Source organism: Plecotus auritus, assembly GCF_963455305.1.
Source record: "Plecotus auritus genome assembly, chromosome: 1".
NCBI lineage: Eukaryota > Metazoa > Chordata > Mammalia > Chiroptera > Vespertilionidae > Plecotus > Plecotus auritus.
Genome location: NC_137770.1, coordinates 122315182 through 122342711, shown reverse-complemented (window position 1 = coordinate 122342711; position 27530 = coordinate 122315182). Strand labels below are relative to the sequence as shown.

Sequence of the window (27530 nt, the reverse complement as noted above, 5' to 3'; positions counted from 1 at the left end):
CACACACACACACACACATACACACACACACACACACATACATACACTAGAGGCCCGGTGCACGAAATTCATGCACAGGGGGGGGAGGGGTGTACCTCAGCCCAGCCTGCACCCTCTCCAATCTGGGACCCCTCGAGGGATGTCCAACTGCCCATTTAGGCCCGATCCTGGTAGCATCAGGCCTAAACGGGCAGTCGGACATCCCTCTCACAATCCAGGACTGCTGGCTCCCAACTGCTCACCTGCCTGCCTTCCTGATTGCCTCTAACCGCTTCTGCCTGCCAGCCTGATCCCCCGCTAACCACTCCCCTGCCAGTCTGATTGATGGCTAACTGCTCCCCTGCCATCCTGTTTTCCCCTAACTGCCCTCCCCTGCAGGCCTGGTCACCCCTAACTGCCCTACCCTGCAGGCCTGGTCCCCTCCAACTGCTCTCCCCTGCAGGCTTGATCGCCCCCAACTGCCCTCCCCTGCAGGCCTGGTCACCCCTAACTGCTCCCCTGCCAGCCTGATTGCCCCCAACTGCTCTCCCCTGCAGGCCTGGGTCCCCCCCAACTGCCCTTCCCTGCAGGCCCGGTTGCCCCCAACTTCCTTCCTCTGCCGGCCTGGTCACCCCTAACTTCCCTCCCCTGCAGGCTTGATCGCCACCAACTGCCCTCCCTTGCAAGCCTAGTCCCTCCCAACTGCCCTCCCCTGCTGGCCATCTTGTGGCAGCCATCTTGTTCACATGGGGGCAGCCATCTTTGACCACATGGGGTTAGCCATCTTGTGTGTTGGAATGACAGTCAATTTGCATATTACTCTTTTATTAGATAGGATATATATATGTAAAACCCTAAGATGCAAACAGACTGAACAGCAGAACCAAACAACAGAAAAATAGGTCACTATGATGTGCACTGACCACTATGGGGGCATGCGTGGAACATGGCGGGCGTTGGCTGCGGCGGGATGGTGAAGCAGGTGAGTGGGGGTGCCAGACCAAGGCAGGGCGCCAGTCACTGTCATCGGGGTGAGCTCTGGTGTTCACTGAAAATTCTTTGCTCCCACATGCCACAGTCCCACCCAATGCTTGCACCTGCTGCCGGCTCCAGCCCTGCTCACACCCGCTGCTGGTGCCGGAGCCTCTGCATGCACCCACTGCCAGTGCCCAGCGCCGGCCCTGGCCCCAATCACTCAGTGCCATCAGCATGTGTGAGCAGCGGCTGCTGGCCACAATCGTCCCTCAGGGCTTCTTCACCTCTCCCTGCTCCTGAGGGGTGATCGGGGCAGCAGCCACTGCTCACACCCGCTGACGGCGCCGGCCCCACTCGCACTGGCTGCTGGCGCCGGCCCAAATTGCCATCAGTGGATGCGAGCGGGGCCAGCGCTGTCAGCACATGGGAGCAGTGGCGGCAGGAGCAGGGCTGCTGGCAGACAAGGGATGGGGGGGGAGGGTGTGGCAGGAGGGGCAAGCAGGGGCACGGAGGATGGGCCAAGACCTGCCCCTGTGCCCACGGCAGCCTCGCGGTCCCTAGTTTGCTTATATTTTTATTAATATAGGGTCCTGAACATTCTGTTGAAATAAATCTTAAATGTTTTTTTAAAACCTTTCAGTAAAAGCCCTAGCTGGTTTGGCTCAGTGGATAGAACATTGGCCTGCAGACTGAAGGGTCCCAGGTTCGATTCCAATCAAGGGCACATGCTCAGGTTGTGGGCTCGATCCCCAGTAGGGGTCGTGCTAGAGGCAGCCGATCGATAATTCTCTCTCATCATTGATGTTTCTATCTCTCTCCCGCTCCCTTCCTCTCTGAAATCAATTAAAATATATTACTTTAAAAAAAGCTTCCAGCCGAAACCGGTTTGGCTCAGTGGATAGAGCGTCGGCCTGCGGACTTAAAGGTCCCGGGTTCGATTCCGGTCAAGGGCATGTACCTTGGTTGCGGGCACATCCCCAGTGGGAGGTGTGCAGGAGGCAGCTGATCGATGTTTCTCTCTCATCGATGTTTCTAGCTCTCTATCCCTCTCCCTTCCTCTCTGTGAAATATCAATAAAATATATTTTAAAAAAAAAAACCTTCAAGTAACTATTTCAGTGTAATTTTTCTTTAAGAAATGAAATGACTCAGTCTTTTTGTCACTGCAATAAAGTGGGGGGATAGTGATAGCAAATTTAATTAACACTTATAAATAAACATGATTGCAGTAACCTGGTATTGATGGGATTAATGCTGTGAAGTTTTTTTATGACCCATCAAAATGCATCTAAGAAGCTTATTTTAATGACTGAGAATTTAGTTTTGTCTCAATGGTGTGATTTTTTTTTAGATGGGAATCAGATGTTAAGCTTTAAGAGATGGCACAAATTCAAAGGTAAATAGGTGTTTCCTATCAGCTTTGAACCTAAAGAATTACAGATTAGCCTTTTATTTGTGTGTAATGTAAAAAGACGAAACAAAAAATAAATATTGAAAGTGAAAAGATCCAACAGATTAATAATTTATAATTCATGTTACTACTTGCTGTTTCTTAAACTTCAGAATGGAATACCATAATTTCTTGATTATTTTCATAACTACACATTTTTACATCTTTGTTGTGTTTTCTCTTTCACTGATCAGCTGCTTTGCTTTCCTTGCAGATTTTTCCACTAAGGAACAGTTTGGGACCTCTCTTATTATTTAACTTGTACAAGTTGAAGGAGTAGCAATGTAAAAGGGTCCAAGGACAAATTTACTTAAAATCTTTCCTCTTTTCAAATTTGTCTTACAAGATCTTTCTCTTTTTTGCTTCATTCTCTAGGATTAAAAGAAAGTCTTTTTTGTTATTTTGTTAGCCTTTTAAGGTCATCTTTCCTTAACTCAAACAAGTATTTGAGAATGATTATATGTATGGATAAAGTCAAAAGCTACTCTTTGGGAGACAAGACTTTATAGTAAAAATCAATATATAATGCTTTTTGGTGTGATTGATTTATCTAGCTCGTAGTTCAGGTTACACGTAACAATATTCCTTCTAGGAAAATAGTACTCATCTATACAAATGGGTCTGATAATTTGATATGCAAGGAAGTATTATGTAAATGAGACCTTTTTGGTTGAATCTATTTTTCCCCAACTAGAAATAACTAGTAACATTTAGCATGAAGTATATAACATTTGAATTTTTGCTTTCTGAATGTAACAAATTTATAGTTAAATATCGGTTTATAATATTAAAAATGGGGTATCAATCTCACGTGCCTAGCAGGTGATGATGTGGGAAGATGGTCAACTAGATCAAATAAGTACTACATGAAGGTAGTCTATTTTAAAAAATTAAAAACCATTCTGCCTGTCAGACAAAATATATGCTGAGGGCTATTTTGTAATCCACAATCTGAGTTTTCTTGGAGGTCTATAATATATAAAATAATGAAATTATAAAATACTAAACACCTTGGCTTTATTTTGAAGTAATCATTACTTTAAAATTAAAAGATAAGCATTCGGAAGTAATAAAACAAGGTATCATGAAACTTAGTTATTATAAATTCCATCTATATTTAAAGTATTGGAAAATACCTTAATGGTAGTTTACTTTTTTTCTGACAAGTGACATTTTCTTGATTATAGGTTTATTTCTATTTTTATTATTTTTAAACTAGAGGTCCAGTGCATGAAATTCATGCACGGGTAGGGGCCCTAGGCCTGGCCAGTGATCAGGGCCAATCTGTGGGGCGACCAGCAGGGTGATCAGGGAGGCCCCCGCTGGTACCCACCTTGGCTGGCCTAGGGCCTGCAGGCTAGGGGCAGCTGTGTTGAGCATCTTCCCCCTGGTGGTCAGTGCACATCATAATGACCGGTCATTCCACAGGTCATTCTGCCGTTTGGTCAATTTGCATATTAGGCTTTTATTATATAGGATAGTCCATATGGTTATAAACAACATTTGTTAGCTTCTGTTCTTTCATAAAACTTCACATAAAAAAAAATCATTTTAGCAGTAACCTAAAATGGAAGTCTTTAAAAAATGGCAGATGTTAACTTAAAAGCAGATATACTAATTTAGTTTGTGCTGTATAATGATAATCTAATGGAAATTTCATAGGTTTTTCTTTGTCCTAACTCAAAAAGTATGTTGGATTTCTGAAATATGTGTTAAGCCAACAATTTTGTCCATATGTTTACAATTTGTATAAAGCAAAAAGGAGTGTGTATAACTAACTATAGCAAGCAATATAGCTTTGTTCATATTATGTTTGCCAGAAGAATAAAAGATGAATTAATTTTTTTAAATGTCCAATTACTATGTTGTACACCTGAAATTAATATAGTATTACACATGTCAACTGTAATTTAAAAATAAAAAATTTAAAAAGTTTTTTTTTTCACAAGTGGTGCTAATAAAGTTTTTTCCCCTGGTTCTTCTTTTTTATAGGATGGTTAACAAGTGTACTAACATAGTATGAACATATGAACTTTTATAGACAGCACTAGCGGTCCAAAATCCCAACTCATCCCCTTTCCAAAGACGAAGAATCTTGCCCCTTAACTATTATCTAACTTCTGATACCACTTACAAGACTCACCTCTTTAAAAATATTATGTAAATAAAATCATACAATACATATTCTTTTTATCTGGCTTTTCTTTTTTTTTTACTCAGCATTATGTTTCAGAGACACATCCATACTATAGGATTCATTCATTTTAACTGCTGTAGGGCAGAGGTTGCTGAACACATTTGCTCACTTATACATTACCTATGACTGCTTCCTCAATATAACAGCAAAGTTGAGACCATATAGACCCAAACACCTAAGACTTACTTAGCTGGTCCTTTACGAAAAATATACCAAAATCTGCTACAGATCATTAATTCTCAAACTTGAATGTGCATCCCTGGCTGAGTAGCTCAATTAGTTAGAGCATCATCCTGATACACCAAGGTTGTGGGCGGGTTTAATCCCTTGTCAGGGCACATACAAGAAACAACCAATGAATGCATAAAGTGGAACAACAAATTGATGCCTCTCTCTCTCTCTCTCTCTCTCTCTCCCCCCCCCATCTCCCTCCCTTCCTTTTTCTTTCTAACAATCTATATATACAAAACCCTAATATGCAAATAGACCGAACAGCAGAACAACCGAAAAACCGAACAACCAGTCGCTATGACGTGCGCTGACCAGCAGGGGTCAGCAGCAGGCAGCAGAGCGCAGAACATGGCAGACGTCAGCTGCAGTGGGATGGTGTAACAGGTGAAAGGGGGTGCCAGACCAAGACGGGGCACGGGTCGCTGTCATTGGGGTGAGCCTCTGGTGGTTACTGAAAATTCTTTGTTCCCACGTGCTGCGGTCCCGCCCAGCACTTGCACCTACTGACGACACCAGTCCCACTTGCACCCACTGCCGGCACGGGAGCCACCGCTCGCACCTGCTGCCGGTGCCCAGCGCTGGCCCTGATAACTTGGCACCGTCAGCGGATGCAAGCAGCAGCTGCTAGCTCCAATTGCCCCTGAGGGGTTCTCCACCTCCCCCTGCTCCTGAGGGGCAATTAAGGCCAGCAGCCACTTCTTGCACCCACTGCCAGCAATGGCCCCACTCACACCCGCTGCCAGCACCAGAGCCACCACTCACACCTGATAATGTCTCCAGCCCCACTCACACCTGCTGCTGGCCCCAGCCCCAATCACTCCGCACTGTCAGCGAATGCAAGCGGGGCCGATGCCGTCAGTGCATGGGAGTGGTGGCAGTGGGAATGGGACTGCTGGCAGACAGGGGGCCACGACGCGAGGGGCCAGGCGGGGGCACGTAGGATGGGCCGAGACCCGCCCCTGTGCCCACTGCAGCCTCACAGCCCACAGTTTTCAATTCTTTTCAAGGTGCATGAATTTGTGCACTGGGTCCCTAGTCCATCCTATCTAATAAAAGAGTAATATGCAAATTAACCATCACTCCACTACACCCACAAGACACACCCACAAGACACGCCCACAAGCCAATCAGGAGTGAATATGCAAATAAACCCAACCAAGATGGCTACCACCACAGAGAGCAGGAGGGAGGCTTGGGTTTCCCCAGCAATGGAGGAAGCCAAGCTTTCCACCTGCCCTTGCCAGCCTAGGCCTCCACTCAAGGCTACAAAGTTTCAATGATAGAAGATACATAAACCCAAACAGAAATAGCGAAAGCGACGAAGCTGGAAAGAGCAGGAGGCTAGGGTTGCCCCCGGTGATGGAGGAAGCCAAGCTTTCCGCACACTCTGGCCAGCCCAGGCCTCCACTTAAGGCTACAAAGTTTCAATGATAGAAGATACATAAACCCAAACAGAAATGGCGGCAGCCACGGAGCTGGAAAGAGCAGGAGGCTAGGGTTGCCCGCGGTGATGGAGGAAGCCAAGCTATCCGCACACCCTGGCCGGCCCAGGCCTCGCTTAAGGCAACAAAGTTTCAATTATAGAAGATACATAAATCCCAATAGAAATGGCTGCTGGCTTGGAGCAAGCAGAAGGCTTGGCTCCGCTCCAGGCTACAAAGTTTCAATTGTAGAAGATAAATAAACCCCAAATACCAGGGCCTCTGCTTGGGCGCCAGGGGCCGTGGCGGGCCTGCAAACCACCACAGGCCCCTTGCCCAGGCCGCCTCACGCCCCAAGGGAACCACCACCCTGATCCGGAACACCCTTCAGGGCAAACACCCACCCATGCACCAGGCCTCTATCCCATCTAATAAAAGAGTAATATGCAGATTGACCACCACTCCAACACACAAGATGGCTGCCCCAATGTGGTCAAAGATCCTGCCCCCATGTGGACACAAGATGGCCACCACAAGATGGCCAGCAAGGGAGGGCAGTTGTGGGTGATCAGGCCAGCAAGGGAGGGCAGTTGGGAGGGACCAGGCCTGCAAGGGAGGGCAGTTGTGGGCGATCAGGCCAGCAGGGGAGGGCAGTTGGGAGGGACCAGGCCTGCAAGGGACGACAGTTGGGGGCGATCAAGCCTGCAGGGGAGGGCAGTTAGGGGTGACCAAGCCGGCAGAGGAGGGAAGTTGGGGGCAACCAGGCCTGCAGGGAAAGGCAGTTGGGAGGGACCCAGGCCTGCAGGGGAGAGCAGTTGGGGGGGACCAGGCCTGCAAGGGAGGGCAGGTAGGGGTGACCAGGCCTTCAGGGGAGGGCAGTTAGGGGTGACCAGGCCTGCATGGGAGGGCAGTTAGGGGAAAACAGGCTGGCAGGGGAGCAGTTAGGCATCAATCAGACTGGCAGGGGAGTGGTTAGGGGGTGATCAGGCTGGCAGGCAGAAGCGGTTAGGGGCAATCGGGAAGGCAGGCAGGCGAGCAGTTGGGAGCCAGCAGTCCTGGATTGTGAGAGGGATGTCCAACTGCCCGTTTAGGCCCAATCTCACCGGGATTGGGCTTAAACGGGCATTTGGACATCCCTCGAGGGGTCCCAGATTGGAGAGGGTGCAGACTGGGCTGAGGGACACACACCCCCATGCACAAATTTCGTGCACTGGGCCTCTAGTTAATCTTACCTAATAAAAGAGAAACATGCAAATTAACCATCACTCTGCTACGCCCACAGCCAATCAGAGTGAGTATGCAAATTAACCCAACAAAGATGGAGGTTAATTTGCATATGCAGGCGTGGAGCAGCCGGGAAGGGCGTGACGCCTGCTATGAGGGGAAGGGGGGCGGCGGAGGCAACTACTGGAACCGTGCTCTGGACAGAAGCGAGGACCTGCTGACTCCCCGGAATTGCTGGCTCTGGCCGGGCCGGGAGCGGGGACTTGCCGGCTCCCCGGTGGGCCGGAAGCGGGGACATGCCGGCTCCCGGATGGCTGGGAGTGAAGCCAGGGGAAAGAAGGCCTATTCTTGCACGAATATCGTGCAACGGGCCTCTAGTAAATAAATAAATAAAAACGTTAATGTACAACAAAATCACATGGAGAGCTTATTAAAACACAGACTGCTGCCCTAGCTGGTTTTGCTCAGTGGATAGAGCTTAGGCCTGAGGACTGAAGTGTCGCAGGTTGATCAGGGCACATGCAGGAGGCAACCAATCTGTTTTTTTTTCTCTCCCTCTGTCTCTCCCCCTCCCTTCCATTCTCTCTAAAAATCAATGGAAAAATACCCTCGGGTAAGGATTAACGAAAATATAAAATAAAACACAGACTGCTGGGACCAATGCCCAGAATTTCTGAAGGAGGTATAGGGAGCAGTCCAATAGTTGCATTTCTAACAAGTTCCTTGGAAATGCTGATGCTACCAGTAGGGTTAAGGGAAGAACAAAACTTTTGAGAACCAATGCTGTAGAATATTTACATGCAATTTATTCCCCCATTGTACTATCGATAGACATTACAGTTACTCCCAATTTTTGGTCATTAAAAATGCTATTTTGAATATTTCTGTACAAAACCTTCGTTGTGCATTTATATGCATTCTAAGTGTGAAAACACAGGCTTATAAACTACACCAGTATAACTTTAGCAGATAGTGCCAAAAAACTTTCTAAAGTAGTTGTACCAATTTATGCACCCACCACCAGTACAGGGGACTTACTCATGCACAGTATTTATCTAATACTTGTATTATCAGTCTTTTTCATTTTAATCATTCTGGTGAATGCCAAGAGATATCTCATTGTGGTTTTAATTTTTATTTCCCTGATGACTAATAAAGTATGAAATCTTTTCCATGTTCACTGCTCAGTTGGGTGTCATCACATGCCTATACTCCTATATAATAAAAGCCTAATATGCTAAGTGTCCGGTTGACCAGTTGCCCGTTCAACCAATCGAAATGTAATATGCTAATGATATGTTAAGGCCACTCAACTGCTCGCTATGATGTGCACTGACCATCAGGGGCAGACAGTCAACCAGTTGACTAGTCGCTATGATGTGCACTTACCATCAGGGGGCAAGTGCTCCAACTGGTAGGTTAGCTTGCTGCTGGAGTCCGGCCGATCGGGACTGAGCAAGATGGGCCAGACACGCCCTGGAGCCCTCCTGCAGCCTTCCCTGGCTGGCCAACTTCCCGTATCTCTCTTCGGCCCTGATTGTACACCGATAGGGTCCCTCGGCCTGACCTGCACCCTCTCACTATCCGGGACCCCTCGGGGGATTTCAGAGAGCCGGTTTCAGTCCAATCCCACAGGCCTCTAGTGTTTACAATAAAAACTCTGAGGAAACATTCTTCCTTGTTCTCAATCTTAGAGGGAAAGCATTCAGTTTGTTTCAATTAACTATATTACCTGTAAGTTTTTTGTGAATGCCCTTTATCAGAAAGTTCCCTTCTATACCTAGTTTCCTAAGGTGTTTTTTTTTTAACATATAATTTTATCAAATGCTTTTTATACTTCTATTATCATCATCAGGAGGTTTTTTTCTTCATTTTGTAAACAGATGAATTAAATTGATTGATGGTTAGATGTTAACTCACACTGGAAAGAACTCCACTTGGTTCTGATGTATTACCCTTTTATATATCTTGCTGAATTTAGTTTACTAATTTTGTCTAAAGTTTTGGAATCTATGTTTATGAGTGATACTGACCTTAAATTTATTTTTTTAAATCCTCACCTGAGGATATGTTTAATGATTTTAGAGAGAGGGAGAGAGAAAAATATCGATGTGAGAGAGAAACATTGATAGGCTGCCTCTCACATGCAGCTCTGCCAGGGACTTGAACACGCAACCTAGGTATGTGCCCTGACTAGGAATTGAACCCACGACATTTTGGTGTATGGGACAACGTTCCAATAAACTTTAGCCACACAGGCCAAGGCAATTTCCACTTCTAATATCCTTGAAAGATTTGGGTATCAATGTTGTCCTGGCTCCCTAAAATACATTGAATTGTCCCTTTTTTTCTATTTCACATAACTATTTATGTCAAACCAATCTTCTTTTGTGTTGGTAGAATTCACCAGTGAAGCCATTTTGGTGAAGCCATTTACAGTGTTCTTTATGAAAAGATTTTTAATTACATATTCAATTTCTTTAATAGTTATAGATACAAATTTTGTATTGCTTATATGTCAGTTCTGAAAATGTTTTTTTCCCTATCATCTGATAAGTCCACTTAAAAACATAAAGTTGTTTTAACTATTGGAGTCTCAACTTGTGGAGGTTACCAGGGGGCTCCTCCTTGCTCTTGAATCTGTTCAGTATCTCACACTTCAAGCTGGACTCTTTCTGACTCAGCAGCCCTTTACCATAATAGAAAAGTCCATAAATAATGGGCTCATCTCTCTGGATTTCCTTCTTACAGATCTAAGCACAGTAAAATTTTACTTATTTGAAGGTATTCCAATGCCTTCAAATATACTTTGTTCAGTTTTTTCAGGTGTTCCTCAAGGCAAGTTTAGTGAAAATTACCTGGTTTGACATCCCCAGAAGTGGGATAGACAGAAGAAAAACTCACCAGATTATGAAATCCTCAAATAAGATCCCTGGCACTCTAAATTTTCTATTTTCAATGCCTAGCACAGTGCCTGACACAATTATTTTTCAATTTATTGATGAATCAATGACCTGGAGGACAATTCTGAGCAAGTAAAGAGAATAAGAAGAGAGCACTATTACAAATGACATATTTTGATTTGAAATATATTTTCGAATCACAGAAACCTCTTTTGTTCTGTCTCTTATTCCACATTTTCTCTACTAAAACTCTGATTCAGAACTCAAATCACTCACCCACACTACTTCAACTGGCTCATATACGTGGCTCATATATGATGTCCTTTCTTCTAGTTCACCTCTCTTCAGTCCATCTCCCATAGTTCCAATTCAAGTCCTCCACTAAATATATTTCAAATGTCTCCTCATTCTCTAAAATTCTAATCTTCTCTTCATCATATATAAGGCTCACAACTATCTGAACTTAGGCTATTTCATCAAATTTACCTTTCTTCCTGCCTGCATTCTTTATTTTATACCCTATATTTTAGCTACATTGATTCAGTTCATCAAAACTGCTATGTCGGAGAAACCAAGATGGCAGCATAGGTAAGCACCTAAACTACTGCCTCGCACAATTTCAAAACTACAACTAAAAGACAGAACGGACACCATCCAGAACCACAGGAAAGCTGGCTGAGTGAAAATTCTACAACTAGAAGGAAAGAGAAAAGGTCACAGAGAATTGGAGGTACGATAAAGGGTCTTTGTGCGCGCCGAGAGGAAGGGCGGCTGAGAGCCTGGCTGACTTTCTCTGGCGGAAGGGGGAAGGAAGCCCCCAACCGCACTGAACCCCAGTTCTGACTGCACTGAACCCCAGTTCCAGGCGAGCCCCTGGGGACCCACGCTCTTGTGGGGGGAGTCTAGACTCTCGGGCAGAGACTCTGGAGCCGGGGAAGGCAGAGGTCTGAAGGTGCGCGCGTGCCAGTGCGCACAAAGGCTGCGGAGGTTGCCACAGACTTTCCCTAGTGGAAGGGAGTCAGAGGCTCCTGACTGCACTAAGCCCCAGTTCTGACTGCACTGGACACCAGTTCCAGGCAAGCCCCTGGGGACCCACGCTCTTGTGGGGGGAGTCTGGACTCTCGGGCGGAGACTCTGGAGCCGGGGAAGGCAGAGGTCTGAAGGTGCGTGCGTGCCAGTGCGCACAAAGGCTGCGGAGGTTGCCACAGGCTTTCCCTAGTGGAAGGGAGTCAGAGGCTCCTTACAGCACTGAGCCCCAGTTCTGACTGCACTGAACCCCAGTTCCAGGCGAGCTCTTGGGGACCCACGCTCTTGTGGGGGGAGTCTGGACTCTCGGGCGGAGACTCTGGAGTGGGGAAAGGCAGAGGTCTGAAGGCGCGTTCGCGCAAGAGCAAGGCTGACGGGAAGCCAAGACTGTCTGCTCCGCCCTGAGACTCCACCCCATCCAAGCTGAGCACAGAGGATATTGCAATTTGGCAAGTCTAATCCTATAAGGCTGTCTCCAGCACCGAACTTTTCCCAGCATAGACACAGCTGATCCTTACAGCCAACTGGCCTGGAAGTCAATTCCTCCCAGTGATACCAACAACAATCAAAACTTAATTACAACAATGCTGTACACACAGTCCACAAAGGGGTGCACCAAGAGTGTCCACCTCAGGTTAACTGGGGAGGCCGACCCACTGGGCCATATAGGAAACCTAGCACACAAATCTACCCTTCAAACTCAGGGAAGCAGTGAAAATGCGGCGTGAAAGAAACAGAACACAAACGAAAGAAATGGAGGAAAACAAACGACTGGATATAGAATTCAAAACCACGGTTATAAGGCTTTTCAAGAATATCCTAGAAAAGGCCGATAAATATAACGAGACCCTCAAAGATATGAAAAAGGACCAACTAGAAATTAAACATACACTGACTGAAATAAAAAATATTATACAGAGACCCAACAACAGACTAGAGGAACACAAGAATCAAGTCAAAGAATTGAAATACAAAGAAGCAAAAAACACTCACCGAAAAAGCAAAAAGCAAAAAAAAAAATCCAAAAAGTTGAAGATAGTGTAAGAAGACTCTGGGACAACTTCAAGCGTACCAACATCAGAATTATGGGGGTGCCAGAACAAGAGAGAGAGCAAGATACTGAAAACCTATTTGAAGAAATAATGACCGAAAACTTCCCCCACCTGGTGAAAGAAATAGACTTACAAGTCCAGGAAGCGCACAAAACCCCAAACAAAAGGAATCCAAAGAGGACCACACCAAGACACATCATAATTAAAATGCCAAGAGCAAAAGACAAAGAGAGAATATTAAAAGCAGCAAGAGAAAAACAGTTAGTTACCTACAAGGGAGCACCCATATGACTGTCAGCTGACTTCTCAACAGAAACTATGCAGGCCAGACGGGAGTGGCAAGAAATTTTCAATGTGATGAATAGCAAGAACCTACAACCAAGATTACTCTACCCAGCAAAGCTATCATTCAGAATTGAAGGGCAGACAAAGAGCTTCACAGATAAGAAAAAGCTAAAGGAGTTCATCACCGCCAAACCAGTATTATATGAAATGATGAAAGGTATTCTGAAAGAAGAGGAAGAAGAAAAAAGTAAAGATAAAAATTATGAACAACAAATACTTATCTATCAACAAGTGAATCTAAAAATCAAGTGAATAAAAAAATCTGATGAACAGAATAAACTGATTAATATAATAGAATCAGGGGCATAAAAAGGGAGTGGACTGACAATTCTTGGGGGGAAAAGGGTGTGGGGGGTGCGGGAAGAGACTGGACAAAAATCGTACACCTATGGATAAGGACAGTGGGGGGTAGTAAGGGCAGAGCGTGGGGGGGAACTGGGTGGAAGGGAGCTATGGGGGAAAAAAGAGAAACAATTGTAATAATCTGAACAATAAAGATTAAATTAAAAAAATAAAAAAATAAATAAAAAAGGGGAAAATATCAATAACATAGAAACTCAAAACAAACCCACCCAATTTTCATACAAAGGTGCACTCAAGACAACTGCAGCACCCACGAAACAGCTGCGAGCCCCAGAACAAGCTCCCCAATTGGCGCAAATACAGGGGTTCAGAGGAGCTCTACATTCCACCACGAAAAGGTCAGATTTCGCCTGGAATAAGGAGAGAGAGAACTACATAACCAGACACCCAGAGAAGAGAGACCATGGGGAGACAAATAAACAGCCCATATATGAAAGAAAAGCAGGCATCACCAGAAAAGGAAGTAAACGAAATGGAGGCAAGCAACCTTCCGGAAAAAGAATTCAGAGAAATGCTCATAAGGTGGCTGGAAAGAATGGAAGACAAATTCGACAATATGAGCAAGAACCAAGAAAATGAAGAACCAAGAAGAAATGAAAAATGACATCGCTGCTGTAAAGGACTCAATAGAAAGCATCAAGAGTAGACTAGAAGAAGCAGAGGACTTCATCAGTGAGCTAGAAGACAAGATGGGAAAAAATACCCAAGTAGAGCAACTTCTAGAAAAAAAAATTAAAAGGCAGGAGGAGAGCCTAAGGGAACTTTGGGACAAGACGAAACAAAACAACATCCGCATAATAGGGGTTCCAGAAGGAAAGGAAGCTGAGCAAAGAATAGAAAACCTCTTTGAAGAAATAATGACAGAAAATTTCCCTGATATAGGGAAGAAAAAACCCACACAAATCCAAGAAGCTCACAGAGTCCCAAGCAAAATGAACACCAAAAGACCGACACCAAGGCACATTATAATTAAATTGGCAAACACCAACGACAAAGTAAGAATCTTAAAAGTGGCAAGAGAGAGACAGAAAGTTACATACAAAGGAACCCCCATCACACTAGCAACTGATTTCTCAACAGAAACTCATCAGGCCAGAAGGGAATGGAATGAAATATACAAAGTCATGCAAAGGAAGGGTCTGAATCCAAGAATACTGTACCCAGCAAGGCTATCAATCAAAATTGAAGGTGAAATCAGGAGCTTCACAGACAAAAAAGGACTAAGGGAATTTATTACCACCAAACCAGCAATGCAAGAAATGCTAAAGGGTCTGCTATAAAAAAAAGAAATAGGAAGCGAAGAAGGAACACAGGGGTAAAGAATAGGAATGGCGACAAATAAGTACCTATCAATAATAACTTTAAATGTAAATGGATTAAATGCCCCAATCAAAAGACATAGGGTAACGGATTGGATAAGAAAACACAACCCATATATCTGCTGTCTACAAGAAACCCACCTCAGAAAAAAAGACGCACACAGACTGAGGGTGAAGGGATGGAAAAAGGTTTTCCAGGCAAATGGAACTGAAAAAAAAGCTGGGGTAGCAATACTTATATCTGACAAATTAGATCTCAAACTGAAGGACATAACAAGAGATAAGGAAGACCACTTCATAATACTAAAGGGAGCTATCCAACAAGAAGAAATAACTCTGGTAAACATATATGCACCCAATACAGGAGCACCCAAATACATAAAAAAACTCCTGGAGGATATCAAGGGAGAGATTGACAGCAATACAATCATAGTAGGAGATTTTAATACCCCACTATCACCATTGGACAAATCCTCTAAACAAAACATCAGCAAAGAAACATCAATCCTAAATGACTCACTAGACCAGATGGAATTATTTGACATCTTCAGAACATTTCACCCCAAAGCCACAGAATATACATTCTTCTCAAGTTCACATGGGTCATTTTCAAAGATAGACCATATGTTGGGACATAGACAAAGTCTCTTCAAATTCAAGAAGATAGAAATCATATCAAGCATCTTCTCAGACCACAGTGGCATAAAACTGGAAATCAACTACAATAAAAACAACCCAAAGAAATCAAACACATGGAGACTAAACAGCATGCTATTAAACCATGACTGGGTTACCAGACAGATCAAAGAAGAAATAAAAAACATCATGGCAACAAATGACAATGAAAACACTACAATCCAAAATCTATGGGACACAGCGAAAGCAGTCTTGAGAGGGAAGTTCATAGCTCTACAAGCCTACTGCAAAAAATAAGAAACAATGGTAATAAATTACCTAACCCAACAACTCAAAGAGTTAGGAAAAGAGCAACAAGAAAAGCCCAGTGTAAGCAGAAGGAAGAAAATAATAAAGATCAGAGCAGAGATAAACGTTATAGAGACCAAAGAAACAATACAAAAGATCAACAAAACCAAGAGCTGGTTCTTTGAAAGGATAAACAAGATTGATGAACCTCTAGCCAGGCTCCAAGAAGCAAAGAGAGAGGACTCAAATAAACAAAATCAGAAATGAAAGAGGTGAAATAACAACAGATCCCACCGAAATACAAAGGATTGTTAAAAAATACTACGAACAACTCTGGAGGAAATACAAACTGAACAACCTGGAGGAAATGGACATATTCCTAGAAAAAATATAACCTTCCAAAACTCAATCAGGAAGAATCTAAACAGCTCAACATGCCAGTAACTATGGAAGAAATTGAAGCAGTCATCAAAGAGCTTCTTGCAAACAAAAGCCCGGGGCCACACAGCTTCACAGGAGAGTTTTACCAAACATTCAAGGAAGAACTAAAACCTATCCTCCTCAGACTATTCCAATAAATTCAAGAGGAAGGAACACTTCCAAGCTCCTTCTATGAAGCCAGCATCACCCTAATACCAAAACCAGATAAAGACAACAATGAAAAAGAATTACAGGCCAATATCCCTCATGAATGTAGATGCAAAAATCCTCAACAAAATTCTAGCAAATCGGATCCAGCAGTATATCAGAAAGATCATACACCATGACCAAGTAGGGTTTATCCCAGGAATGCAAGGATGGTACAATATCCACAAATCAATAAATGTGATACATCACATAAACAAATTGAGAGATAAAAATCACACAGTCATATCAATTGATGCAGAAAAAGCATTTGACAAAATCCAACACCCTTTCTTGATAAAAACTCTCAACAAGGTGGGAATAGAAGGATCATACCTCAACATAATAAAAGCTATATATGATAAACCCACAGCTAACATCATACTCAATGGGCAAAAACTAAAACTATTTCCCCTTAGAACAGAAACAAGACAGGAATGCCCACTCTCACCACTCCTGTTTGACATAGTACTGGAAGTATTAGCCATTGCAATTAGACAAGAAGAAGAAATAAAAGGCATCCAAATTGGAGAAGAAGAAGTAAAGCTGTCCTTATTTGCAGATGACATGATATTGTACATAAAAAACCCGAAAGACTCCATCAAAAAACTAACAGACTTAATAAATGAATTCAGCAATGTAGCAGGATACAAAATTAATGCCAAGAAATCTATGGCATTTCTATACACCAACAGTGAACTTAAGAAAGAGAGACTAAAAAAGCAATCCCATTTACCATAGCACCAAAAAAATTAAGATACTTAGGAATAAACTTAACCAAGGAGGTAAAAGACCTATATGCGGAAAACTACAGGACACTGAAAAAAGAGATAGAGGAAGATGTAAACAGATGGAAGAACATACCATGTTCATGGATTGGTAGAATCAACATCATTAAAATGTCCATACTATCCAAAGCAATCTATAGATTCAATGCACTCTCCATTAAAATACCAACAGCATATTTCACAGACCTAGAAAGAACTCTCCAAAAATTCATCTGGAATAAAAAAAGACCCCGAATAGCCACAGCAATCCTGAGAAAGAAGAATAAAGTAGGAGGGATCTCAATACCAGATTTCAAGCTGTATTACAAAGCCACTGTCCTCAAAACAGCCTGGTACTGGCACAAGAACAGACATATAGATCAATGGAATAGAATAGAGAATCCAGATATCGACCCAAACCAATATGCGCAATTAATATTTGACAAAGGAGGCATGAACATACAATGGAGTCAAGACAGTCTCTTCAATAAATGGTGTTGGGAAAATTGGACAGATACATGCAAAAAAATGAAACTAGATCACCAACTTACACCATACACAAAAATAAACTCAAAATGGATACAGGACTTAAATATAAGACGGGAAACCATAAAAATACTAGAGGAATCCACAGGCAGCAAAATCTCAGGCATACGCCAAAAGAACTTCTTCACTGATACTGCCCCTAGGGCAACGGAAGCCAAAGAGAAAATAAACAAATGGGACTACATCACAATAAAAAGCTTTTTCACAGCAAAAGAAACCATCAACAAAACAACAAGAAAGCCCACTGTATGGGAGAACATATTTGCAAATGTTATCACTGATAAAGGTTTAATCTCCAACATCTACAGGCAGCTTATACAACTTAATAAAAGGAAGATAAATGGTCCAATAAAAAAATGGACAACTGACCTAAATAGAATCTTTTCGAAAGAAGACAGAAGAAAGGCCAAGAGACACATGAAAACATGCTCAAAGTCACTAAATATCCGAGAGATGCAAATCAAAACGACAATGCGATACCATCCCACACCTGTCAGAATGGCTATCATCAACAAATCAACAAACAACAAGTGTTGGCGAGGATGCGGAGAAAAAGGAACCCTCGTGTACTGCTGGTGGGAATGCAGACTGGTGCAGCCACTGTGGAGAACAGTATGGAGTTTCCTCAAGAAACTGAAAATAGAACTCCCATTTGACCCAGTAATCCCACTCCTGGGAATATATCCTAAGAAACTAGAAACACCAATCAGAAAGGATATATGCACCCCTATGTTCATAGCAGCACAATTTACAATAGCTAAGATTTGGAAACAGCCTAGGTGCCCATCAGCAGATGACTGGATCAGAAAACTGTGGTACATCTACACAATGGAATACTATGCTGCCATAAAAAGAAGGAATTACTACTATTTGTAGGCACCTGGATGGAATTAGAGAGCATTATGCTAAGTGAAATAAGCCAGTCAATGAAAGAAATATACCACATGATCTCACTCATTTGGGGATAATGAAAAACATTATAAACTGATGAACAAAAAATAGATACAGAGGCAGTAAAGCATCCAACAGACTGTCAAATTACAGCGGTAAGGTTAGGGAGAGGTGGGGGAAATAAGAGATCAACTGAAGGACTTATATGCATGCATATAAGAGTAACCAATGGATTCAAAACATTGGGGGGTGAGGGCATGTAGGGGAGTGGGGGGGGGCATGGTAAGATATGTACACATATAATACCTTAATAAAAAATAAAAAATAAATAAAAAATAAAAAAAAAAACAAAGGTGCACTCAAACACATATTACTGAATCTACTTGGGTCCTACTAAAAAACAACAAAACCCTGCATAATATATCTTAAAACCTATGGTCTGACATGTTATTTGCTTACATTAACATGAAGACTACAGTATCTGTATTGAAATATAAGATTTAAAATGCTTATCATGGCCCAGCCATCGTGGCTCAGTGGTTGAGTATTAACCTATGAACCAGGAGGTCACAGTTTGATTCCTAGTCAGGGCACATGCCCTCGGGTGGCAGGCTCCATCCCCAGTTTGGGGCCTATAGGAGGCAGCCAATCAATGATTCTCTCTCATCTTTGGGGTATGTTTCTCTCTCTCTTTCTCTCTCTCTTCCTCTCTGAAATCAATAAAAATATTTTTTAAATGCTTATCATGACTATGACTCAAAAATTTATGAGAGTGTATGTGAAGGTGGAGAATGAAGGAGTGGCGGGGGGGGGGGGGGGGGGGGCATGCATACATGCACTTAGGTACTCACCTGCTCCAGTTTAAAGATATGCTGATTAAAGTAGTGTTGTAAACGTTCATTAGCAAAATTAATGCAGAACTGTTCAAAGCTATTATTTTCATAATCTTCAAAGCCAAAAATATCAAGAACACCAATTGACAAAGTCTACAAAGCAGGAAAAAAATTATGGTTGAAAAAATGATGCTCAAATTTATTTCATAAATACTATTTATAATAAGAAACAAAATGCTCAAAGTTCTTTTTCAGCACTGGAGAGTAGGTTTTGGGGGCCAACGTTGAACCACATTATACCATAAATAAAAAGCATTTTAGTTCTCTTTAGTTTCATCTTTTTCTTTTTATCCTAATTATTTTTTCATTATCCAAAATTTTAAACAACGTAACCCACTGATTATTCTACAGAAATGTACAAAGCAGGGACACTGGCCAGTTATCTCAATCTCAGAAATTCTTCAATTCCAAGCAACAAGGGAATGGAGATAACAGGCTATGGGAATTCAAAAAGTTACTTAAGTACTACTAGGTCACTACTGGCTATGCCTTTTTTTTATACCAAGAGGGCCATGCAATTTTTCCTACTTTGACTTCCATATTCCAATAGAATCCTGCTTTAAAAACCAAGCTAACAAGGATGTTTAATCAGCCTTGTGCAAGATAGAAATAAAACTGAATATCAGAATATGTGGTTTCTTGAAGTTAAAAATTTTTATCAAAAAAAAAAAAAAAATTGTAGCCCTAGCCGGTTTGGCTCAGTGGACAGAGCGTCAGCCTGCGGACTGAAAGGTCCTGGGTTCGATTCTGATCAAGGGCACGTACCTCAGTTGCAGGCTCCCGGCCCTGGTCAGGGACATGGTCCCTGGTCAGGGGCATGTGAGAGGCAACCAATCGATAATGTGTCAACCAATCTCATCGATGTTTCTCTCTTTCTCTCCCTCTCCCTTCCACTCTATCTAAAAGTCAATGGGAAAAATATCCTCGGGTGAGGATTAAAAAAACAACAACATTGTACAGGATTATAATGTAAAATAGTTCTAAAAGGATTACAACAAAACACAACAATATATTCTTCATCCTCAATTTCTGCACCCTAATATCAACAACTCTCAAATCACTGAGCTATTTGGTATGGAATAGTATAGTATAGTATAGTATAGTATAGTATAGTATACAAGTGCTTATTTTTCTATTTCTTGATATTTCACTTGTAGAAATTATCTTCTAAATACTTACTATTGATGATAGGGATTTAACTCTAATACCCCCATACCAACATTCTTCTCACACTCCACCTCATTCTTGAAATACAGTTGTATGACAACTTTGGTTAAATGAAAATAATTTTTCTCCACCAGTGCTAAGAGAGATACTAGGCAAAATGATGTAATGAGTGATAGTGAGAGATATTTTTAAAGTTTCCATTAAGAGTATTTTGTTTTCCATAAGTACCTAAATCAATAAAATTCAGATCTACTTCCTACTGTCCCCTCCACCCCCCAAAATAAAAGTATTTTGTTTGATTAATTCTGTTGACTAAATTCTAAGCCCTTATGAAAATAATGACCTTCAAAAATAAGTTAATTTGGTAAGTTAGATTACAATTAAAATTAATATTCTGTGTGCTCACATAAAACATGAGAAGTTCATATAAAAGCAATTTTACATTTAAAATAATCAAATTAAGTAATAAAGATGACATTTCTTTTTTCTTTTCCCTGTGTCCCAGAGCTTGAGGATAGAACCTGCAGACTGGAAGCCACCGGCACCAAAGACATGACCCCAAGGGGGCTGGCGCCCTGTCCTTCTGCCTCAGTACATTACAGGGACAGGGACAACACACCTGATCTCCCCCAGAAAGAGGATTAAAGATGACATTTCTAATCAACCTAAAAAGGTAAACTATTCATTCCATAAAAGTTGTTAGAAAATGAATTTGAAATTATTAAAATTAAATATCTAAAATCTACCATATTAAAAGTAAATTTTGCCCTAACTGGTTTGGCTTAGTGGATAGAGCGTCGGCCTGTGGACTCAGGGATCCCAGGTTTGATTCTGGTCAGGGGCATGTACCTTGGTTGCGGGCACATTCCCAGTGGGTAGTGTGCAGGAGGCAGCTGATCGATGTTTCTCTCTCATCGATGTTTCTAGCTCTCTGTCCCTCTCCCTTCCTCTCTGTAAAAAATCAATAAAATATATAAGAAAAAAAAAAAAAGTAAATTTTAATTGGAAAAAAAGGTCTGAATATAAAAAACTATATTCTAAATGTATGAGAATAAATATTTTATAATTTGGGCTGGAAGAGGACTTCCAATGTAAAATAAATAAATAAATAAATAAATAAATAAATAAATAAATAAATAAATAAGGTCCAGGACAATAAAAGAAAAGAATGACAGAACTACACAAAAATTTAAAACATAAAGACTTAAAAAAACACAACATAAACAAATCTTTAAAGAGAAAATGTTTGCAATGTACATCAAACTAAAAATCTCTGCAATATCCACAATGACTCCTAAAAAGGAATAACAAAAAGATAAAATGAACAACAAAAATAGGAAAAATATATAAAGAAATAAAGAAAAGAAATAAAACAGAGAAAATATAAGATGCTCAACTTTCATTTATCATTAAAAACACTGGTAACAAAATGGACTAGTCTTCCTTGTCAGATTAGCCTAATGAAAATTCTGAGAATATCCAATGTGACTAAAGGTGTAGCAGGGAAATGGGCACTTTTATGCACTACTGGTGGAAGTGCAGTTTTTTTTGAAAAGCAATTTAGCAGCATCTACCATAATTTTAAACATATATATCCTTGAATCCAGCAATTTGTTTTGAGGATTTTGTCCTAGAGAAATGTATGCAAAGAATATTTGTTACATTATTATTTAACAATAAAAAATTTAATATATTTTAATAGGGGAATTTATGGTACACATCCAAACTATATATTACAAAGTTGATAAAAATGAGGTACACATTGGTACAGAGAACAAACTGACAACTATCAGAGGGTGGGGGTTTTAGGGGCCAGGTTAAAAAGGTGAAGGAATTAATAAAAACTATTAATATATAAATATGACAAATATTTAATATTTGTCATAAAAAAACAAAACAACAATTCATAAACACAGACAATACTATGGTGATTACCAAAGAAAAAGGAGGCTAAGGGAGGTAAAAGAGGGTAAAGGGGGGATAAATGGTGATGGAAGGGGACTTGATGTGTGGTGGTAAACACAGTAAATACACAGAGGATATATTATAGAACTGCACACCTGAAACCTATATAATTTTATTAACCAATGTCACCATAATACAGTCAATTAAAATAAAACAATGAGGTATAGCTATATTTCAAGACATACTAGGTTTTAAAAAACAACACACATAGAGCAATACAGATAGTGTGGACAAAAAGGGGGGTTCTGTGGAAAGTAACCTCACAGGGTGATCTGCTCATAAATTCCTAACTAGGCAGTTCATTGTGAGTAGTCATGTCCCAGGCCTACAACCTCTTTGGTGAAAAGCTTTAAGCCAGCCTTGTCCACTGTTCCAGTGTATCTAGGTTAACACACCTTTGAAAAACCAGAAGTAATAACCCTCGAAGAGGGTATTAACTCTCAAGAGAGCACATAATCTTAACTATTCTGTTGCCTCCTCCCACCTTTAGGTAATCTTCCTTAGTTCCCTCCTAATTTCAAATGCATAAAAGAAGCTGCAAAAATATTATTCTCCACAGTACTTGAGATCTTGCTGCTCTCTAGCATATGTCGTCAGTTTGGCTCAAATTAGCTCATAGAAATCCACAACGTTAGGACAATTCTTACAATGACAATAGTATAATTGTATTTTTATGTTTAAAAGCAACTCTATATGAACATTTATAGGAATGCAAGTACATAAGAAAAAAGACACAGATTAACAGCTCCTCTAAACAGGATGATAAAAACAGAAATAAGGAAGAAAACAGCAGGGAATAGAGATAAAGATGACTCTTACATAACTCTGTCTTCTTAAGTTTAATGTATTAACCATTTTATTAAAACCGTTTTCTAGAAAAAATATGTAATTTATGTATGCCTACCTTGGTATTTTGCTCCAAATCTTTACTATTCAGAAGTGCATGATTAATCCGAAAAACTATCCAGTCAAATAGGGCACTATATAAAGACTTAGCCATGGAATTCCTCACTGTCACAGCCTGAAAAAAAAAAAAAAAGAAAGGATTAGGAATACAAGTGAAATTGGCAATAATCTAACTAAGATATTATAACAAAGTGTGTTTTGTTCTCACTAAATAAAAAAAGCTTACTACCATGAATTCAAAATTAAGTTTTCTCTCAATATAAATAGCTTCTAATTATAATAGGCCATACGTTTTCTATATACATTCATTGATTTAGTCCAACTTAAAGAATCTAGGCTAAAACTGTCTGGAAAAATAAGGAAAAATGTAGGTTATTCAGTTCAAAATAGTTTTACTGAAAATTAAGGTATATATATTTCACCTGGTAAAGACGGTATAACAGCAAGTTTACAAACAAATTAACCTTGCCATCTAAAGTGGAGAAGAGTATTCCAAGGAAAGCAATAAATCTGTTAGCAAAAAGGCCATCAATTATGTGCAGAATCCCAGGCAGATTCTTAAAACATAACCATAATACCACTACAACTACATTACTGGTTATCTTCAGCTTGTCATCAATAGTAACTTCTAGAATTTCTCCATCCCTACACAGAGTAACAATTCTTTCATTACAGAGTTATGCAATTTATTTTCCCTCATTTCAAACTTTCCCCAGTTTATGGAAACTCTGGACTAACTGCTCAATTTTTCTGTAAATCTAAAATTATTCTAAAACACAAATTCTACTAGTTGAAAAAAATTCAACATTTTAAAAGTACTACAACCGCCCAGCCAGTGTGGCTCAGTGGTTGAGCATCAACCCATGAACCAAGAGGTGACTGGTTCTAGTTCAGGTCAGGGCACATGCCTGTGTTGTGGGCTTCATCCCCAGTATGGGGTGTACAGGAGACAGCCAATTGATGATGCTTCTCTCTCATCAATGCTTCTATTTCTCTATCCCTCTCCCCTCCTCTCTCTCTCAAAAAAAAAAAAAAAAAAATCAATAAAAACGTATTTTTTTAAAAAGAAAAAAAAAGTACTACAACCTAAAGTGGGGGGACATGTCTTAGATAATCTTAAGTCTTTGCACTTAGAATACAATCATTTATATATTTATCACCTAGGGACTTATTTTGAAGCTTGTATATTCAGGTACACATTTATATTCTGTTCTGAAGTTTAGAGGAAGTAAAGAATAATGATTAACAGCTGGACCATCTTCCAATACCAAATTCTCTACTTATTCTAGTTGTGTGACCTTAGTCCAGTGGTTCTTAACCTTTCTAATGCTGCGACCCTTTAATACAGTTCCTCATGTTGTGGTGACCCCAACCATAAAATTATTTTCATTGCTACTTCATAACTGTAATTTTGCTACTGTTATGAATCGTAATGTAAATATCTGTGTTTTCCGATGGTCTTAGGCTCTACAGCAGAACCGCTAGCAGGGTCGCCTAAGACCATCGGAAAACACGGATATTTACATTACGATTCATAACAGTAGCAAAATTACAGTTATGAAGTAGCAACGAAAATAATTTTATGGTTTGGGGTCACCACAACATGAGGAACTGTATTAAAGGGTTGCGGCATTAGAAAGGTTGAGAACCACTGCCTTAGTCAAATTATTTAAACTCTTAGGCTACAGCTTATACATTTGCTATATAGAAATCATACAGATGATGACTGAATTTCTGAATTTCAGTTAAAAAGAAAAAAAAAGAAAGCTTCAAGTTTCTAGACAAAAAAAATTACTGCTACCTAAAAACCACTACCAAAGAGAAGACAGGTATCAAATTCTATATCTTTAACATTATCAACTTGAAAATAATTGGAAAATGTTTACAAGTTCTGAGAGAAAAAGGAATGTGGCCCTAGAATTCTATACTTATGCAAGTTATCAACGAAGTATCTTTAAAATGCCAATAAAATCATAGTAGAATGTCTAGAAATAATTGCCATCCTATTTTTCCCAGAGGGGGAGAAAAGGGAATAAAGATAATCTGATCATATTCAGCAAAAGTAAAACATTTTAAATCTAAATAAACAAGCAAGATTCAAAAAAGAAGACAACATATTGGTTATTTCAACCCATTAAATATAATGGGTTAATTTTTTAGTTAAAAGACAGACCTTCATATTAAATTAAAAACTAAGCCCCACCTATTTATGGTTTAGAGTTAGATACTATTTTCATAAAATATAGTTCAGAATCCAGATTTACCAAAGTATACCAATACTTATTTACCCCACAACTCCCAATATTATACTTTCAGCCCTTATTCTCTGAAATGCAGTCCTGCCTACCACAGCTTAATCTCAATAAACCCAATATCAATTAATATTTTCCCACACAAACAAGATCTCATTTAGTGTTTCCTATCTCACTGTATAGTACCAATATTCTTATAGTTGTGTGAACCAGAATATTAGGATTCATCCTTGACATTACTTCTTCCTCCTTGCCTCCCATTTAGCAAATCACTGACAGATCCCATTGGTTTTACTATCTAAATTTCTTTCATTTTCACTATAATGATTTCTTCCTACCATTATCTTACCATTCTAGACAAAGCAGCAAATACTTTTCTCCTCGTATTAATACAGCCTCCAAATTAATCTTTCCATATTCACTCTTGCCCTCTGTTTTCTAATCCTAAAATGATCCCCCAGACTCCCATCTCCTGCTGTACAGGTTCTATATCACATGTACACAACCTAAGTGTGAGCAGGACTGTAACTATGATGGATTTCATTTCACTAATTGTCATATATTATATGACAAAGATAAAGAGATTTTAAAGATTTCATTATGGCCCCAAACAGCTGATTTTTTTTTTTTTACTTATTTATAGGAAGATCATCCTGGATAGAGCTGACGTAATCAGAGGAAACTCTTAAAAGAAACTGATTTCTTTCATCAGAGATTCTCCTGCTGGCATGGCAAACTGCTATGTTGTGAACACTCGAGCTGCTGAGAATGACCCTTGACAGCCAACAAGAAATTCGGGGTCTCAGTCCTACAGCTGCAACAAACTGAATCCTGTCAACAACCTGTGAACTTGAAAGAGGATGTTGAGCCCTGACAAACATCTTGACTTCAACCTGATGAAACCCTGAGCAGAGTACCCAGCTAACCTGTGCCCAGACATGATCCATGGAAACTGTCAGATAATAAAATTGTATTAAGTGGCTAAGTCTGTTACACAGCTATACAAAACTAATATACTCGTTTCCAAATAACTCTTCACACTGCTGCCAGAATGAAGAGTTATTTGGAAATTTCCATTGATTTTCAGATGAAATACTAAAAGCCTTAAGGACTGCTCCTCATTTTATACATAGCACATTTAATACCTAGCACATTTCTAAGCACATATTTCTAAACAAATACACTAAACAAATATAAATAAAAAATAAAGCAGAGGCTATAAATATAATCTCAGAAAGCTAAATTTAAAGTTAAAATGTTTTATAATGAAAAAAAGTTGTTAAAGAAAATACAAAAGCAGTGAAACCTTATGTAAAAACAGTTTGGCTTTTTCTGCTATTTAGAAAGAAGCTCTCAAAGTTGGACACTATAAAATATGGCATAAGATACATGACACACATAATGAAAATATATACAGTTAGGAGGGACCTAAAAAGTGGGATAAATGGATGAACGTCAGCCCATAAAGCATTCTCTACAGTTCAATCACTATTTCCCCACCCTGTGTCTTCTAATCTCCATATTGCTGTCCTATTTTTATAATTCTCATAGTTTCATTTCTTATCACTTTCATAAAATTACAATAAAATAATCAGATTTTCAATAGTTTCTTACTTCTATACACCTGGATAGTACAAATAATAATGGCTCACTATAGCAATAAATCTCACCTGGAAGCCGCACTATACAGATTATAGTTAAAATCATAGGACTGGGTAAATTAATCTAGATAAAGAATATAGAGAGGAAAAGATAAAGACTGTGTCGTAGGGCATTCCATCTTTCAAAGGTCAGAAAGAAAGAAAAAGAATGAAAAAGAAAAAGCAAACAGACAAAAAATAAAAACTGAAAAAATAAACCAGGAGAGTCTGAAATACCAAAAGATAAGAAACTGACTCAGTGGTTGAGCATCAATCTATGAACCAGGAGGTCACGGTTTGATTCCCAGTCAAGGCACATGCCCAGGTTGCGGCTGTGGGCTCGAACCCCAGTGTGGGGTGTGCAGGAGGCATCCAATCAGTGATTCTCTCTCTCCCTCTCCCTTCCTCTCTGAAATAAATAAAAATATTTTGTAAAAAAAGAAGGAATAATCAATTGGGTCAAATACTGCT

At 40.3% G+C, this 27530-nt stretch overlaps 1 protein-coding gene across 12 annotated transcripts in view; it reads right to left on the bottom strand.

The window, feature by feature from the left end:
* Nucleotides 1-27530, bottom strand: part of MYO9A (myosin IXA) — a 388202-nt gene that overhangs the window by 195375 nt on the left and 165297 nt on the right. For all 12 annotated transcript variants that reach the window (XM_080656867.1, XM_080656874.1, XM_080656871.1 and 9 more), the window contains 2 exons: nucleotides 23166-23282; nucleotides 19088-19222 (listed from right to left, as the gene is read on the bottom strand). In XM_080656867.1, the coding sequence (XP_080512993.1) occupies nucleotides 19088-19222; nucleotides 23166-23282 (252 nt within the window). The remainder of the gene's footprint in view (nucleotides 1-19087; nucleotides 19223-23165; nucleotides 23283-27530) is intronic.